A 19,541-nucleotide genomic window follows, 5' to 3' on the forward strand; every position below is an offset into this window, starting at 1 on the left:
TCTTACAATTTGAAACCTGGTTCCTAAATCTCTGTCTTACCATTATATAATCTATCTGAAACCTTTTAGTATCTCCAGGGTTCTTCCATGTATACAACCTTCTTTCATGATTCTTAAACCAAGTGTTAGCTATGATTATGTTGTGCTCTGTGCAAAATTCTACCAGGCGGCTTCCTCTTTCATTTCTGTCCCCCAATCCATATTCACCTACTATGTTTCCTTCTCTCCCTTTTCCTACACTCGAATTCCAGTCACCCATGACTATTAAATTTTCGTCTCCCTTCACAATCTGAATAATTTCTTTTATTTCATCATACATTTCTTCAATTTCTTCGTCATCTGCAGAGCTAGTTGGCATATAAACTTGTACTACTGTAGTAGGTGTGGGCTTCGTATCTATCTTGGCCACAATAATGCGTTCACTATGCTGTTTGTAGTAGCTTACCCGCATTCCTATTTTCCTATTCATTATTAAACCTACTCCTGCATTACCCCTATTTGATTTTGTGTTTATAACCCTGTAGTCACCTGACCAGAAGTCTTGTTCCTCCTGCCACCGAACTTCACTAATTCCCACTATATCCTGCCAGTATCAGTATTGATAACGAACAAAAATTGTTGAGATTCTCATTTCCAGGTGTAGTGGTTAATAAAAAAGAAGAAAAAGAAGAAAAGAAAAGGTTGAAAATGTGGGGAAAATGGTGAATAAAAAGGGGTTTTTAAAATCGTTAATGACCTTGAAAAAGGGAAAGAATGAAACGCAAATCGGACTTCGTATTACAGAAAAGCTATTGGACTTTGTGATTCGGAAAAGCTATTGTTGGGATGGTCCTTGTGGCGTTTCTTAGCAAAAGTCAAACCAATTTCCACTACAAAAATTATTTGAAAGAGAACAGAGAATAACAAAATGTGATTAACAGGGGGGAATGGCGTAGATAAGAGTTCATCCTTTACCAGGTTAACATGTCTCCTCTCGTGCGGTGTCCAGGTCTTGTTCTCTAAAAATCTTGTGCTTCATTTCTGCGTGAAAAGTCGTAGCTGCTCTGAAATTTTGGTTGCTGCTTCTGTCCTCCGAATTTCATACCAACTTCCACAATACGTCTGCACATCAATAAGTTTTTTCGTCTTCATCCGACCACGACTAGCTAATAAGTAAGTTAAGCTTCCCCTCTCAAGAGACAAGAGCGGGTAGAAAACAAAAAGGGTTACAATTTTACTACCTTTATGTTCTTATATATTTTCTCTGCCGTCGAGCGCTCATACAGCTGCGACGGTATAATTTATATCTGAGGGAACGAGTGTAGCGCGGCGAAATTCAAAGTCCCGCTACACAGGGATAGATGAGATGTCTACGTACACAATTAAGATAATAAGATAGTACATAACCCTCAGAATGGGAGTCCTACTTGCACTCGGCCAATTTTTATTTCGGGTCTTCCTTACTACAGGCGTGTATGTGACCTTCAGAATGTGGCTCACGAAACTTGTTAGCACAAAAAAATTAAATTTTCACAAATGAAACCCGGTCAGGTCGAGTCTTTATTTCTGTCTTTTGTTTCACAAGTTGTGAAGACACTGTGCGTTAAACGGTAAGTCGCAGCTGCTTTTTTTTTTTTTTTTTACGACTCTCCACCACTCCCGCCCAGTGCGATGGACGACTTCAACAACGGCGTCGTGCTGACGAACCGGCCGCTGCGGCCGGGAGAGCTGTTCGAGGTGCGGCTCGACAAGATGGTGACCAAGTGGGCCGGCTCCATCGAGATCGGTGTGACAATGCACAGCCCCGCGGAGCTGGAGTTCCCCTCCACAATGACCAACGTGAGGTAGGTGCGCGGCCGGCCCGCGGCTGCTGCCAGCTCCTGCGTGTGCTGCTTCCTTCCTGTCTGCTCTGTGGCAGTACGAAAGTAACAGCTGCACCTTTTCTCTTCATTGTTTCACTCAAATGCTTAAAAAGTAATGGACAGCTTCACACTGACTATTATTCTGATACAGACATCTGTTGGCTGGAATACATCTAAACCTACACTGTGTGATCGAAAGTATCCGGACACCCCCAAAAACGTAACTTTTTCATATTGGGTGCATTTTGCTGCCACCTACTGCCAGGTACTCCGTATCAGCGACCTCAGTAGTCGTTGGACATCGCGAGAGAGCAGAATGGGGCGCTCCGCGGAAGTCGTGGACTTCGAACGTGGTCAGTTGATTGGATGTCACTTGTGTCGTACGTGTGTATGCGAGATTTCCACACTCCTAAACATTGCTAGCTCCACTGTTCAGATGTGACAGTGAAGTAGAATCGTGAAGGGACACGTACAGCACAAAAGCGTATAGGCCGACCTCGTCTGTCGACTGACAGAGACCGCCGACAGTTGAAGAGGGTCGTAATGTGTAATAGGCAGACATCTATCCAGACCGTCACACAGGAATTCCAAACTGCATCAGGATCCACTGCAAGTACTGTGGCAGTTAGGCGGGAGGTGGGAAAACTTGGATTTCATGGTCGAGCGGCTGCTCGTAAGCCACACATCGTGCCGTTAAATGCCAAACGACGCCTCGCTTGGTGTAAGGAGCCTAAACATTGGACAATTGAACAGTGGAAAAACGTTGTGTGGAGTGACGAATCATGGTACACAATGTGGCGATCCGATGGCACGGTGTGGGTATGGCGAATGCCCGGTGAACGTCATCTGCCAGCCTGTGTAGTGCCGACAGTAAAATTCGGAGGCGGTGGTGTTACGGTGTGGTCGTGTTTTTCATGGAGGGGGCTTGCACCCCTTGTTGTTTTGCGTGGCACTATCACAGCACAGGCCAACCCTGGTGTCTTAAGCACCTTCTCGCGTCCCACTGTTGAAGAGCAGTTTGTGGATAGTGATTGCATCTTTCAACACGATCGAACATCTGTTCTTAATGCACGGCCTGTGGTGGAGTGGTTACACGACAATAATGTCCCTGTAATGGACAGTCCTGCACAGAGTCCTGACCGGAATCCTATAGAACACCTTTGGGATGTTTTGGAATGCCGACTTCTTGCCAGGCCTCACCGACCGACATCGATACCTCTCCTCAGTGCAGCACTCCGTGAAGAATGGGCCGCCATTCCCAGAGAAACCTTCCAGCACCTGATCAAACATATGCCTGCAAGAGTGGAAGCTGTCATCGAGGCTAACGGTGGGCCAACACCATATTGAATTCCAGGATTGCCGATGGAGGACGCAGTAGACTTTGTCATTTTCAGCCAGGTGTCCGGATACTTTTGATCACATAGTGTACATCTGTACTCAGCAAACCACTTTGAACAGCGAATAGTACGTCCCATCGTACCAGTTATTAAGATTTCGTCCTGTTCCGTTCGCATACGAGGTGTAGTCGGAAAGTAATGGCAATTTTTGTTTTTCTCGAAGAATCTGTATTTATTCCTCAACGTCAACTGTATCTCCGTCAGAGTAATCCCCCTCAGCTTTAGTACACTCGTGCCGAAGCCTTCTCCAGTCTCGGAAGCACTCTTGGAACTTACTTTTCATTACGGTGTTAGTCTCATCTGTGGTGGCAAAAATGACGTCCTTTGGCGGTTCTCTTTAGTCTCGGGAATAGAAAGAAGTCGCAGGGTCCCTTGCTGGCAAATACGGTGGCAGAGGAGATGTATGTGTGAGGGGGAGCATTACTGTAATGCAATTTCCAGGAGTAGTTTTGCCACAACTCTGGTCGTTTTCTTCAGATAGCTTCACGGAAACGGCGCGTTACTTCCAGACGGTATTGCTTGCTTACTGTACGACCACAAGGCGGGGACTAGTGATGCGCCCTATACCACTGCAATAAGAGAAAACACTGGAAAGAAGCTTCACATAAGTTCTGGATGGTTGTTGATTTTGATCAGCCGCTTCCAGCCGTGTCTGTGTGCCTTCCTCTTTGTTCGAAATTCCACAGTTTCAGAACGGACTTTGCCGCTTCATGATTTGTGCCCGAGACTTCTGAAAAAATTGCTCGGCACGAACCAAAGGATATGCCATCTTCTGATGGTGATTTGGTGATTTTCCAGAACCCTTTTCTTTGCTTCTTCCACATTGTCATCAGTAATTGTTGTGCTATGGCATCCAGAGCAGCCATCATCTTTGATGTTGTCTTCATCCATTTTTAAATGTTTGTACCACTCGTCAACTCTTGTCTTACACATAGTAGATTCAGCAAAAGCCACAGTCGACATATCAAATATGGTGCTGCACTTTATTTGATATTTGAAGAACAATTTAATTCAGATCCTTTGATCCACCTTTTTTGTAAGTAAAAATTCTCCTATCACCCGAAAACACACAACTTTTTTGACTGTCAACAATAAACTAAATATTCAAAATGGCTGAAGATGGAAACATGCATCAGGAATAGGCATATGAAAAAGATAAAAAAATGAAAATCGTACGTATAAATCTCATACAATTACAAAATTTCTGTTACTTTTTTAAGGATGTTTTATTTGATAATTAGAATAGTTGTAAGTTTAGAATTTTAGGATTGTAACAAGAAAATCAAAAACTTACTTTAGAGTGGACTTTCAATTGACATTTAATGTAAATAATGGACGAAATGCAAAAATTGCGTTTAAGGTATAAAAGCAGGATAAACTTGCTGTCTTAATGTAGAGTTCCATACAAAAATTCAGGAATATGGCTACAAAATTGCAGCCGTAAGAAAGTGTATGTGTATGTATGTTAGTAAGAAAGAAGAAAATGCAAAAAGTGACTGCTGATGTTTGATGGGAAAATAACGATTACCAATGTTCCAGGTCACTGTAGAAGGATTTGACAGCAAAATAGCAGCCTACGATGTTCCAGGGTGAAAAAAAAGTGTTCGACTGGAAAACTGCAGCTTCCGATTTGCTAATACAGCAGAAATTGTTTTCCGTGCGATAATTGTGGGCCCTGTGAAATTGTTAGGAAAGAACTGAATACACACACGCACATCGCCCGCAGCTGGAAGGTCGAATGCCTGCACGTGTGCTGTAATTAGTCCGGTGTCATCTTCACAATCCGTGTGGAAGCGATACGTAACAGTACGTTTCCAAATTCGTCAGCAAAAGCAGGTTTTTGAAACTTTCTAAGCATGCTCTGCACTGAGATTGTTGCACACTTCAGAATTGTCCCGCCACCTAATCTGCCCTCTCATCTGACACAGACACGGTCGTTCACATCTCCTCTTTGTGACTGGACACATTAAAAGTGGAGCTGCAGCCTGGGGCTCTCTCGTCACGACCTCTCTGTTTGCGCACAGACCTACGACGGGAAACTCTCGCGGGGAGTTACTTCTCGGGTCCTGCAGAATTCCTCACCCTGCCGTTTGTAAATGCTGCAGACATATGCTCTAGCGAGACTCCCGCACCCTCACGGAAAGTACTCGCAGGTAACTGTCGGACGGGGGCTACCGGCCCGGCGAATATTCGCAAGCACCCCCCCCCCCCCCCCCTCCCTCCCCCCAGCCCCTAGCCCCCTTCCCTGTGCGGACGACTCTGCGAGTACTGTCTGAAAGTACCGAACTGTCCGGTAGCAAAAGACTCGCGTGCGTCCCAGTCTGGAGAATGTAGACTAGGCTGAACCGTGCGGTTTCCTCCTGTGCAGGTCCGGGACGTGGATGATGACGGGGAACGGAGTGATGCACAACGGGTCGACCGTCATCCACGAGTACGGCCAGAACCTGGACCGGCTGCAGGTACGGCGCTGCTCCGCTCCCCGGCCGCACCGGGCGAGCCGAGTCGTCGACGACTGGTAGCTCTGATTTGTAGCAAATACATTTAGAAATGTTTGATTTGCTGTAAGTACCCACTCTCGATTAAGTGCTGAGAATATTGTGTAAGGCATTAAACTGAGGATATATCTATCAATAAGCACACGTTACGTCCCCCTCGTGGCTGCACCACGGGGTTTTATGGTAGTTTTCCTTTTAACTGTTAAGGTAGGTATGTTGTGCTCTGTGAGCATCATTGTGCTGGCTGACTAACTACGTGCCTGTGCTTAGAGAAGGACCTTCGTGTGCTCTCACTTTCTCGGGTTATGTACTTCGGAACCCTTCTGAATTGACTGTGTGAATAAATTCATTTTTTCTAGCGGAGATGTCAAATACGAGATCTGGTCAAAAAATTCCGGAACATTCGTAATAACGTGCCAGTGGTGTGTTCGAGCAAAATGCAGTTGGCATCCTTGCACGAGATTTTGTTTACTGTGTAACTGCCCAATGTTTCACTGTTGTCGGTTGTTGTTGTTTGGCGCTGTCTTTAGAGTCGCACAGTTTGCAATTTTTGAGATGGCGGAGTTAGAGGAATAACGTGTCCACATTAAATTTTGCATGAAACGCGAGAAAAACTTCACATACACACACAGAGTGATGCAGTAAGCCTACAGTGGTGAGTGCTTGAGCCGTACTCGGTGTTACAAGAAGCTCTCACAGTTTAAAAACAGCTGGACAGAAGTTGAAGGTGACCCTCGTTCGGGACGCCCTTCGACGTCTACCGACTACACTCGAATCGGGAATGTCGACAAAATTGTGCGTGCCAATTGGAGACAGATTGTCCGAGAGATTGCAGAAGAATGTTACACTTCAGTCGGATCGTGTCACGAAATCCTGGCACGGAGTCTCAGAATGCACTGCGTTGCCGTCAAGTTCGCCCCGGGGCTCACAAATCACGACCGGAAAGATGTTCCTTGAGAGAATTGTAGCTGGTGATGAGAAATGGTTAAGGTGTTGAGACTAAGGTTCGATCTTCAGAATGGATCGGCTAAGGTTCTCAATGACAAAAGAAAAGCAGCTCATCAAGTCAGGTCAAATGTTGTAATTATGCCGATAGTTGTCTTTGACTTCAAAGAGATCAGTTCTTCGTGAATTTGCGCTCTGGGGACAAACTGTTAATCTATGATACCTTCGGGACATGTTATGGTGCCTGCCGGAAAACGTGAGAAGGAAACAGGTATAAATGCATCACGATAACTCGCCCACACATTCTTCCCTGTTGGTGGGTGACTGTTGCACAAAAAACAAAAACCCTGTGCTGCCTCATCCTCCATTACTTTCCAGTTATCTTTTGATTTTTGTGGCAATCCAACCCTTGGAATAAAAATCTTTAAATAACAGCAAGACAGTCTGTTTTCTCCATTTTGGTGAAGCTATCTGACCGTGAAGCCGCAGTAAAAATGTTCCATTCTTTCCTGGAAATTTACCAGATTTATCAAACCATTCTAATAAACAGGAGTTGCTCGTAAACCTATGCGAGGGGTATATTTTGATCGGCTTTGAACATGTTGTACTGTAGAGCAAAATAAGACACACACATTTTGTTATATGTGTGGTCCTTGAACATTGTTGGGACAATAACAGATGAAAATAAAAATTCAAATAAAAGTGCTATGGTTTTTAGCGTAAATTACAGCGGTTCCACACAGATTTGTGGGTAAATCATTGTTTTTTCTTTTTTTTTTTTTAAATCTACTCCCCCTCCCCACTATTTTGTTTTTCATTTCGACACTTAAGTAATATTAAAATACATACCATCGTGAATACCAAATTCAGTCGTATATGATGAAGTGGTATTCCTAAGAATGACTCTTGTAATGAAATTGCAATCATCCAATGCACTTGGTGTGCAAAATCGAAATGCAGTCAGTATTTTTTTTACTTTAAGAATTCTGCGCGTCTTCATTATTGTATGGATTTACACTAATGTTACAACAATTAATATAATTAAATCTGAAAAAGCTACAACTTTAAAACAGAACAACATAAGAATACACCAAAAAAAATATATATATATATATATATATATATATATATATATATAGTGTTTGTATTTCATAAAATTAAAAGAGAGAGAGAGAGAGAGAGAGAGAGAGAGAGAGAGAGAGAGAGAGAGAGAGAGAGAGAGAGTGTGTGTGTGTGTGTGTGTGTGTGTGTGTGTGTGTGTGTGTGTGTGAGGGGTGGGGGTGGGGTGGGGGGATTTTTTTTTAGAAAAAAAACTTTTTCAACAAGTCTGTGTGCATAGTTGTAAATTAAAAACCATAGAACTTTTATATGAAGTTCTTTATATGTGTTAAGATTTCAGTGGTATTCATTCAGATATATTAAACTCAATATTTTTCAAGGGGGTGTTTCACTTCCTTTATTGCTGTACAGAGACATACACAGAAAATGTTTCTCTTATTTTGCACTACAGTAATATATATTTGACACCAATTAAAGCCGAAGTGTATCCCTCGGGTAGGTTTACTTGTTAGTGTAACTGATAGTTGTAGTGTTTTACTTTGCATTTTTTTATAATCTCCGAGTTTGTTTGACGGTTCTGTTAATTTAAACGAGACTTGTTCTAGTAGCCCGTAAGTTTTCCTCCGTAGAACGGACGGACGAGGACACGACTTGCCCCGTGCCGCAGGTGGGCGACCGCGTGGGCGTGATGCGCACGGAGGAGGGCACGCTGCACTTCTTCGTGAACGGCGTGGACCAGGGGAGTGCGGGGGCGGGCGTGCCGGAGCAGGTGTACGGCGTGATCGACCTGTACGGGCAGGCGGTGCAGGCGACCATCGTCGACCCCGCCCTGGAGCACATGTGCCGCTCCGCCTCGGACACCACCTTCAGCACCACGAACCGCACCGACGCCGCCGCAGCCGGTGACGGAGACGGCACCGCCTCGTACAGGTAACGAGCGGGAGCACTCTTCACGGGGACGGGCGAAAGTGTGCGCCGGACCGAGACTCGAACCCGGGACCTCTCTCTTACTGGGCAGACGCGTCGGCCACTCCGCCGTCCGGACCCAGGTTGTATCGAAAATGCACAGAGTATCTTGGAGCACTCACAGCTTTCTTTCCTTTCTGCTCTCCACCACCTTCAATTTACATAATACGTATCACTGCTGTGGATTCTGCATCGCGTCAGTTCATTCGCACAAATCCAATAGAACAGGTGGCACGCATTTGTGCAATTGATTTGCCTCAACGGGCAATGAACCCTCGACCTTCGGTGTGGGTGCAAAGTACCGTTTGACCTGTGAGCGGGAACCTGAAATTGCTACGTGAGGGGGATGTGGACGGGGACTCGGGCGTAGGTGGCGCCGTGTGGGAGAGCGTGCCGAGATAGTGTGTGCATTCACAATCGACACTGTGTTCGGACGGTGCAGTGGTTAATGCCACTGCCTACTAAGTAGCAGATTGCAAGTTTGACTCCCTGTCCAGTACACATTTTCAATCGTCACCACCGACTCTCCACAAAGTCCCGGTGCTGCTAATATCGTCAGCTTCTTCCCTTTCCTTTCCTTTCCTTTCCTTTTCCATCTCCCCCCTATCCAACTTCAGTTTACGTAATATCTATCGGAACTGCGGACATCCGAAAGAACGAGACACCACGCATTCGTGTAAGTGTAGTATAACTTGTTAAAGGGAAGTGTATCGTGTTCCTGCAGATTGTCGTACGTTGGGCGCTTCTCGAGTCTTTTTTGAACGACACCCAGATGGTGCTGCAGAGATGTAGCATTACTGTTGATTTAAAAGTTGCAGTTGATATTGCGAGAGCAGTGACAGCTGAGAAATTGGTGGCAGAGTTGTTTGTTTACAATGCAGTATTCTACTTCATCTGGCACGTGTCACTAAAGATACATTCTTTGTTACCTTTTTGTGTATCTCTACAGTGATCTCTCGATTGGCGTGGCAGGCTTCCTCTCCGACTGTGTGATAATTGTTGTCAGGAAACTCGATACGACAACTGAAATTGCTGTTGGAAAAATCTACGTAGTTGTTTGACATTTGAGAGGGTGGCCCTCTTTGAATGCTTGAAAAATAGCCAATTTGCCTGATCCCCCCCCCCCCCCCCCCACCACCACCACCACCACCACCACCACCACCACCACCACCACCCAAGTAAATTGAAAAGTAATGTTAAATCCAATGATATAGTTTTAATCTTTACAGTTTTGTCTTTAAGAAATAATTTCTACCTTCACATTGCACAGTCCCTGTAGCAACTGCACCAGGTGGGACAGCGCCTATCACCCGCAACATTTGTCATCGACAGCAATTCCCGAAGTCTTCCTGTTTGACCTGTAGCAAAATTATTTTGTAAGAGTCATTTTCAGGATATTTTCTATCACCATACGTAGGACAATTGAAAAATATGACAAGAAGATTGAAGGGTCGGAACGAAAAACCGTGACAAAAGTGTGAACTGAAAATAGTTTTGAAGATATCCGAAAACAGCTACGTATGTGCGATGATAGAGAATCGAATTTAGAATGCCGGCATCAAATTCTGAACAAAATCGTACGTACCTTTCTCGAGTTCCGTTTCCCGCCAATTTCAAAAACACGGTTTTAAGAAAAACACATTTAAAATTTTGGGTTGCAGTTATTGCAGTTGCGTCAAACGTACCTCTAGCGTGCGGTCTCTGGACCGTAAGGCAGTCCTTAGAGATCAGAGAAGCGGACCCCTCCCTCCACCTTCTCTGTGGCTGCGGTGGTCCCGCGGGCCTCGTCGGCAGCTTCTGACGTCTGCTGCTGGATTTTATTTATTTATTTATTTATTTATTTATTTATTGTTCCGTGGGACCAAATTAAGGAGAAATCTCCATGGTCATGGAACGAGTCAATACACGAAATTATAACACGTTCGTAGAAACAGATAAAATGAAATATAAAAAACATATTCAGGCGACAAGTCGTAAGTTTAAATAAAGAAAATGAACAATGTAACACTGGAATTTGCTTAATTTTTTAGCTCTTCCAGGAGCTCCTTGACAGAATAGGAGAAGTGAACCATGAGGGAACTCTTCGGCTTAGACTTAAAAGCATTTGGGCTACTGCTAAGATTTTTGAGTTCTTGCGGTAGCTTATTGAACATGGATGCAGCACAATAGTGCACTGCTTTCTGCACAAGAGTCAAGGAAGTGCATTCCACATGCAGATTTGATTTCTGCCTAGTACTAACTGAGTGAAAGCTGCTAACTCTTGGGAATAGGCTAATATTGCTAACAACAAACGGCATTAAAGAAAATAATATTGTGAGGGCAATGTCAGAATTCCTGCAGAAGTAGTAAAGAGCTGACCCAATCTCAGATTCTGGCACATTCATAATTTACTTTATGCCTGGTGAGACACTGTTAAAATTATGTGTCAACTACTTTTTTTCTGCTGCAAATGGAGACACTTTTTTTACAAATCTGCTTGTAACCGATAAGTCTCTCATGAACTTGTGATAAATGTACCAGGTTGTTATTATTATTATTAATTTTTTTGAGAAAGTGTAGTAAGAAAATTACAGGATATTCTCAATATGCTTGTCGACATAATCACCATTCCAGTTAAAATGTGTAGTGAGGTGTGGCATGAGCTTCTCTCTCGGACTGACAGTGGGGTAGAGTGTGCCTTCGTCATTGGCACCCGTGTCTTTGAATAACGGCTTCCGGCACACTCCTCAGTATTTGCAGCCGAGCCGTTCGCCTCGTATCGGGCCACGGAGTGCGTCCGGCGACGCGGCCTTTTCAATAGTGTCCTCTGCACAGACTCGCTCGATGCCCTTCAGAGTCTGTGTGTGCTGCGCACCACCCGTCTCTTGGTGCAGCGGGTCAAGGAAAACTGTCTCTTGCTCGCTCTCGGTGGAGCCAGTGTCACGTTTCTGTGGGTTCCTCGTCGTGTCGGTCTGCCAGGAAACGAGATTGCAGTCCTCGTACCTCAGCCCGCCAGTTCCTGTATTCCGTCTGACGATCTCGGTGTCGCCTTCTATCGGGAGTTGGTATCTCTTCGGCATCGCCAGTAGTCCTCCCTTCACGGGAATAAGCTCCCGTGTATTAAGCCTCTCCCAGCATCTCGGACAATATCCTCCCGGCCCTCCCACCGAGAGGAGATTATTTTGACTCGGCTGTGTACGAGGCACTGCCTTTGTACCCATCGTCATTTGCTAAGTGGTGCTACCCCACCACTTTGTGCACATTGCGCCCAAATTTTAACTGTCTGCCACTTGTTGACGGAATGCCTATTTTTTTTTCTTTTTCTTTTTTTTTTTTTTTAGACCATTTACATTCCCGTTTGTGTTTGCCGTCTGAGTTATTGTCTCTCTCTCTCCCTCTCTCCCTCTCTCCCCCTCCCCGTCCCCCCCCCCCTCCACCCCCCTATGCCCCCCCCCCTCCCCCTCTCCCCGTCTTCTTCTTTTTTTTAGCAATATGGCGAAGGACATTTAATTTTCAGTTTTGGACCTCCGTTTCTGTATGGTGTCTCTTTTTTTTTAGCTCTTTTTACGTGTGCCTGTTCTTAGCTGTCTTCTATTGTCAAATGTGGCTGACGTATAGTCATTTACCTCCTCTCTCTTTTTGTATTCTATAGTTTTTGACTTGAACGCGTATGACCCCAGTTGTTTTTTGCACCCTACAGCAAAACAGAACAAACAAAACGAGCTTCTCTACACCCTCCTCGAAGAACTCTCCCGCGAGCTTCTTCCCACACTTCAGAACCCCTTCCTGCACCCGATCTTCGGTTTAAAATTTAATTCCTCTCACTTGTGCCTTCAGGGAGATGAAAAGATGATAATGTGAAGGCACCAAATCAGCAGAATACTGGGGGCAGTTCAGAACACTGTAACCAAACGAGTCCGAGATCGTTTCGACGGCCGGGGCCGTGCGAGGACGTGCACCGTCGTGCGACGGGCGCACTCCTCTCGTCGGCATTTCCCTCGACTCGTTTTGACTGCTCCGTTTTTGGGCATCTGTGTGATCGTAGGTCCTTTCTCACAGACGAACGTGCAAGGAGGCGACTGACTTTGCTTACACCATATTAGGGGGACGGGGTTCTGCAGGATATTGTGACGAGCCCTAGTACGAGCTCCGGGCGAGTGGCCCTCTGACACGGCGTAAGCCGCAGTAAGATTAAGTGTGTCCTGCGTGACAGCCGCTACTGCCCCTGTCACTTGGCAATCCCACGGAAGCCACTTCGAACCTCTGTTGTGACGTGGATGTCTGTACTGTTTCGGGACAGTTTGTTATTGTTGCATGCACAGCATCCATTTACAGACACACAGGACCTTTTTTGCTCCGTTTCAGACAGGAATCTGTCCCTGCAGTTTGTTGGTTTTATTAGTGTTCACCCTGTGTGTGTGTGTGTGTGTGTGTGTGTGTGTGTGTGTGTGTGAGTCCGTGTCCGTCCGTCCATCTGAGTGCTCGTTACAGTATTGTGTAGAAATTTAAAGTAAATCAGTCAAGAACTTTTAGATTCTTAGTAATAACATGTCTCCTTTATGCATTACACATTTGGTGTACAAGATGATTCTTATTAACGTTTAAAAATCCCCAAAGTGAAGTAGATGCTGGGATAACGTATTTAATATAGGATAAGACAAACAGGGGCTGCAAATGTCAGGAAATACCCCAAAAGTGGATGTGAAATGTTGAACATGTGACATCATCAGATGATGTACCTTGCCGAACGTGTAGCAGTTGGGCGTGCCGATCGTGCACTCCCCAATAGGGGGCAGTGCTAGACTTTGCACTGCAAGACTGCTCCATTTTTGAACACCTTTCATAAATGTGATCTTTAATAAATGTAGAAGTTACAATATTATCTACCTCAATGTAAGCAGGCAACATCTCTCTCTCTCTCTCTCTCTCTCTCTCTCTCTCTCTCTCTCTCTCTCTCTCTCTAATTTTTATTTTTATTTTCTTTATTTTTTTTTGTTTTGCCAACTTTTATTTAGTAAGGATGATGTAGCTCATTCACTGGTAGTGATGCTGTACTCTGCAGTTAACCAGTAGAGACTGCGAGACTGGTAAATAAAATGATGAATATGATCTCACAGTAAACAATTGTCTGAAACAGTGTAAAAGCACAGCACCCGCCAGGCACAGGACTCGAACCTGAGCCCCATGCGCTACAGTCGAGCACTCGAGCCCGGTGGCACGACGATGTGACTATTCGACTCGTGTCGGGACGGTCGGGTGTGGCAGACCGGTAGAAACATTAACGAGAATTACCCTGTACGTATATTTTAAAATGGTTGTTGTATAAAAGCACGTGCATATTCGAATGCAACATTGTCATAATTTCAAGGGAATCAGTGGAGAACTTTCAGAGATTTGAAATTTGAAACAAACATACAGTTACTTTTTTATATCAATTTCGCACATAATTATTACTTATATATGGCACTGTAGTAGGTACAAAAAACCGCACATATTCGAATGCGGCATTGTGTCAAAATTTCAAAGCAGTCAGTGAAGAACTTCCAGAGATTTGTAAATTTGTACAAATTTACATTTACGTTTTTGTTCGTAGAGATTGCAGCAAACACTGAGACACGAAAGCGAGCCAAAATCCCACGAGGAATGCGAACCTTGTCAGCTCGGTTTAGATATAAATTACAGAACGATATTCGTCGACGAGCCGAACGTTACAGTCACTGCCCACTGCGAGATTGAATGCCGCGGTGGAGTTGTGGGCACCTGACTCGGTAAGGCGAGTACGAGGCCTGGAGTGTGTTTGTAGGCAGCTGGTGTAGTCTCACTAGTACAACAAAATGCCACCAGGAGGCACCTCACACACAGTGGCAGCTCTTGCAAAATTTCAACAGGTGTCCTAAAACCTGGTGGCCTATAGCCTTCTCACTGAGAGGGTAGTGATCATAGCAAAATTGAATAAGTTAAACCGAACTGTCCAACTATATGTAAAATTTCTAATTAATAGTTTAACACTGTGACGAAGGGAAAAAAAGGCAACTTTGGGACTCGAACCTGAGCCAACGAATTGCCAGTCAGTATGGTTGACCACTGGGATATGGAACTGACGAGTGAACCACTGTTCAAAAATCCCTCACACTTTGCGTGTAAATCTTTAAAGAACTTAAGCGCTATTGATCTGTATACGTGTCCCGTTCTGCCGACTTCCTGACTGCTGCGGACGAGTTACTTCCGTATCTCGGTGAATAAAAATATTTTAGAGCATTTATCGTACAATATAAGTGCCTCTTTGTGTGCTACATTTGCAAAAGACCTCATTTCGATATATTGAACCATTCACGAAATATGACAGTTATTGTGACAGCACGATTTCAGATGCACGGGGGCAAAATGGGAGTGTTGTGAGACATTGTTCACCTGATATAAAAACCGATATCTCCAGAATGAAGTGGGGTATCATTCCGCTCTCAATTATAGATAAAATTTCAAAATATTATCTACATTTCGTACACAGCAATATGTGGGTAAAATCGACTGTAAGCGAAGTTTACTTGATGCTCAAATATTTTGCAGTGCACGGTTTTCAGCACGTACCTGCACAGTAAAACGTGCAGATTTGAGTTACTTCAGAAGTTAGAATTTACACAGAAAAACCAGAATTTCGCCCGTTAGTGTTTGTCGAGAAAAACCAGATTTTTGCCGGTTAGTCTTTAAGAGTCACCTGTGATTACCTTCCGGCTCGTGTCTATCCAGAGCACGTACTACGTACGTTCTACTGTCACAGTGGCCGAGCTCCAAATGCGATTTGACCTCCATGGAGTAATTCTTCTAGTCCCCAAAATACGTGTGGACGTTCTGTCATCTGATCGGCTGAGAAACACCTCAGCTGCTCCGATCAGAAACGAATAGCTTTACTGAGCAGTTCGTTAAATGAACAAATTTAGAAAACCCACAGATATTGTAACTCCTCCTCTAAACAACTAAATTATCGTAAGTATTATTTTCTTATGAATTTTCCCTGGGCTTATGACTCAGATGTGCTGTCTAGAAGCGATTCTCGTACTGACATACTCCATTAATAGACGTGGCAGTATTCGTTTATTGTACTCGAACTAGCTGAGAAAAATGGTGTTGCGTGGATCAGAATATGTGGCACGGGAGACGGCCTGAAAATGTTCTAGATATGAGAAGTGTACAGATGCATATCTGATTGAGGGTATTACGAATGCAGTTGTTTTGTTAGTAAGGTAGCTCGGTCGCAATGTGTAGCAGTGGGTGAGTGTGGTGGGCAAAAATGCACGAAATATAGAGCAGTAAATGCTCTTAGCTAAAGCTAAATAATATACACTGAAGAACAAGAAGCTGATACAACTGCCTAATATAGTGTAAGCCCTCTGCAAGCATGCAGAAGTGCTGCAACATGACATGGCGTGGACTCGGCTAATGTCTGAAGTAGTGCTGGAGGGAATTAACACCACGAATACTCCAGGATTGTCCATAAGCCCTCGTAAGAGTACGAGGAGGTGGAGATCTCTTCTAAACAGAATGTTGGAAAGCGTAGCAATTCAGGACATGTGGGGTGTCGCATTGTCCCGCTGGAATTGCCAAGAGTCAGTCAGAATGCACAATGGACACGAATGGATGCATGTGATCAGACAGGATGCTTATGTACGTTTCACCTGTCAGTCATGGCTAGAAGTATCGGGGGCCGCGTAACCCTCCAATTCTACACATCCTACACCATCACATAGCTGCTACCAACAGCTACTGACTTGTAGGGTCCACGGATTCGTGAGGTTGTCTCCATACCCGTACACGTCCATCCGCTCGATACAATTCGAAACGATGCTCGGCCGACCAGGCAACACGTTTCCAGTCATCGACAGTCCAGTATTGATATTGACGGGCCAGGTGAGGCGTAAAGCTTTGTGTCTGTGCAGTCATTGAGGGTACACGAGTGAGCCTTCGGCTCCAGAAGCCCGTATCGATGACGTTTCGTGGAACGATTCACACACTGACACTTGTCGATGGCCCAGCATTGAAATCTGCAGCAATTTGCGGAAGGGTTGCACTTTGTTAGTCGTTGGTGCCATTCTTGCAGGGTCTTTTCCTGGCCGCATCAATGTCGGAGATTTGAAGTTTTACCGGTTTCCTCATATTCGCTGTACACTTGTGAAATGAAATGGTCGTACGGGAAAATCCCCACTTCATCGCTACGTTGAAGGTGCTGTGTTCCATTGCTCGTGCGCTGATTCACTTAGACCGTGACAACCTGCCATTGTAGCAGCTGTAACTGATGTAACGACTGCACCAGACACTTGTCTTATATAGGCGTTGCCGATTGCAGCGCCATATCTCTGTATTTGAATATGCATGCCTATACCAGTTTCTGTGGCGCTTCAGTGTATGGCTTGTAAACTGTATTGTACATGTGAAAATATTTGTGTTGTTTCACTCATAATGTAATGTAATGGTGATACAGTCCTCAACATGTTTCATTCATACTGTGATGGGTGGAAGTGGGTGATTGTTGTTGGCAGATATCTCAGTGAAATGTGCAATGTGAGGCACTTAGTTCTGGTAGAAAAAGCCGTATTCTTTATTACTTTTGAACTTTCTACATTAGTGAATAAACTTGGTTATACGATCTCTTCCTCATTCCATTCATACTGGCTTTAATATTACATTACACAGATATATGTATGTTTACTTTATTTCATTAGGCATAAGTGAAGTGTGTGACGAAAATGTGCTAAGTTATGAAAAGTATTACACTTGTGAAGAATAACCAAAATGTGGTGTTCAGTTCGATTATTCATTTGTTACTAAAGAGTATTTTTGTCTTTGTTCATCTGGATTTTTTTGTGTGTGTCCATGTGAATTCTCGGTAAAGTGTGATTGAGAGAAACATTACTGAGAGATTAAAAACTGATCTGTACGTTATTACGTGTTGCTTTTAAAGTCCGAGTGAAGTAACAAACACATTTTCACACGTACAGTTAAGTTCGTAAGCCACAGTGTATATAGCTTTTCGTAAGAGTAATTAGTGGTCCATATTTCGTGGATTTTTGCCGACCACATTCACCGACAGCCACGGACTGCAACAGAGCTCCTTTAGTAACAAAAAGAGGCCGAGGACCAACTCCCACCACAACCACGAGTGGGGGTGGCAGTGGGTGCTCGCAGCGAAAAGTCTGTCGGTACTTTTACACGTGAGCCTTTGTGTGTAGATGTAGATAAACTGTGCACTGACACTATAAGTAAACAGTTAAGTCAATAATAGTCAATAGAAGTCATAATAGTCGTAGAAAAAAAGTTTCCTTTCCCAAATACATTATTTTGACTACTTAAAATTTCATAATCTGTACGTAGCGACACTGTTCGGCTACAGCCATCACTGTTAGGAGCCGCTGCCGGATTGCGGTGGACGTCTGTTACGGAAGCTGTGATTCGCCGTCTGTACAGAGCTGTCTACTCTCATCTGACTCCTGCATTCACGAGGTGAAGGTGCCGAGCCCCTTCACGTGTGTGTCTCGGTCACCAAATTTGCCAAATGTGATACCGACTGGAGACGTCTGGGAAGGTACGGGGCACGAGGTCCACGCCCGCAGACCGTCTTCCCGTAATACCCGGGAATTGCGTGACCTGTGCGTAGGTATCCGTGCTACGTGGTATCGCCGCCGTTTTGTGTTCGAAAGGTGGGTCCGTTTGCTACCGAGCGGGCGGTAACAATATCTTGTTTCACCGGTGCGTGTTCAGTCTTATAATCCTCAGAATCTTCACCACCGGTGAAGTTGCAGCTGCAGAGTATTCGATTCCCGACAGTGTGAGGTCCGTTACTTACGGTGTCTCATTTCTACCCCCAGTGACCTGCGCTTCCGGCACTCGCACCGGCAAGAAGGCGCGGCTCTCCAACGGCGGCACGACGGCTTCGCGGCCCCCGCGCGTTCGGGGAGTTCAACGACGCCATCTTGGTGAGCAACCGCCCGCTGAGGGACGACGAGATCTTCGAGGTGGTCGTGGAGAAGACTGTGGACTGCTGGCTCGGTTCCATAGAAGCCGGTGAGTCCGCACTCCGTAGTCTCCGGTAGTGAGAGCTGCGCTGTGACATTTGCTGTCAGGTGGAAATTGCACTTGTGTGGATTGCTCAAAATATGCACGGAACTAGTAAATCTGTCAGAAAGAAGCTTTTGCCGAGTTATAGCGGGCTCTTCGGTGAATTTTCTGACGTTCGATGGTGTATGAACTCTGGACTTTCCACTATGGTAGTTACACGGACCGTCCAAAATTAAGCATTTTCGTACGTTCGGTAGGTAGGTCTGACGGTTGTGGGACTTGACGGCGGGCCAGGGTTTTGCGGTGCTTTACTGTCTTACTATTTGACAGAGTTCCACAGGTGTTGTCATCCGAGTTATCTTTTAAGGCTTCTTTTTACAAATGTCACAGTAAAAGTAGATAGCTCCATTAAAAAAAGTATTTGTAATAATTTGACAGGAATAAATGTTAAAAATAACTTCCATACATGAGAAAATTGACCACATTGTCCACTGTATCGTAGCAAAAATCACATCTCGATATACGACTGTTATTCGGAATGTGAGGTCCGAATCGCCAAAGGTAACTGAATGTCGTGCAAACATTGAAGAAGACACAGACTTCTGGCACGCCTCGCTTGTCGGACGGCGCCATTTACATTCGTATTGTCGGAGTGTACAGCCGAGGCACGTACCGGCACCTTTGTCGTGACAGGTGGCGGTGAGTAAGCAAGCTAATGGGCTTACAACAACGTCAGTTGTCCACGTGTGTCTCCCTTTTTTGATGAGCTAGTATAACAGTAGGGGGGAGGGGGGGGGGGGTGAGATTAT

At 44.8% G+C, this 19,541-nt stretch overlaps 1 protein-coding gene across 1 annotated transcript in view; it reads left to right on the top strand.

Annotated features, from left to right (window-relative positions):
• The window catches only part of LOC126443040 (neuralized-like protein 4), a 279,279-nt gene that overhangs the window by 91,223 nt on the left and 168,515 nt on the right, over positions 1-19,541 (top strand). Inside the window, 6 exon segments of the mRNA XM_050090885.1 lie at positions 1,647-1,823; positions 5,607-5,697; positions 8,405-8,667; positions 18,543-18,567; positions 18,569-18,613; positions 18,615-18,738. Coding sequence (XP_049946842.1) covers positions 1,647-1,823; positions 5,607-5,697; positions 8,405-8,667; positions 18,543-18,567; positions 18,569-18,613; positions 18,615-18,738 — 725 coding nt within the window.

The sequence above is a fragment of the Schistocerca serialis genome, unplaced genomic scaffold (genome assembly GCF_023864345.2).
Source record: "Schistocerca serialis cubense isolate TAMUIC-IGC-003099 unplaced genomic scaffold, iqSchSeri2.2 HiC_scaffold_1420, whole genome shotgun sequence".
Taxonomy (NCBI): domain Eukaryota; kingdom Metazoa; phylum Arthropoda; class Insecta; order Orthoptera; family Acrididae; genus Schistocerca; species Schistocerca serialis.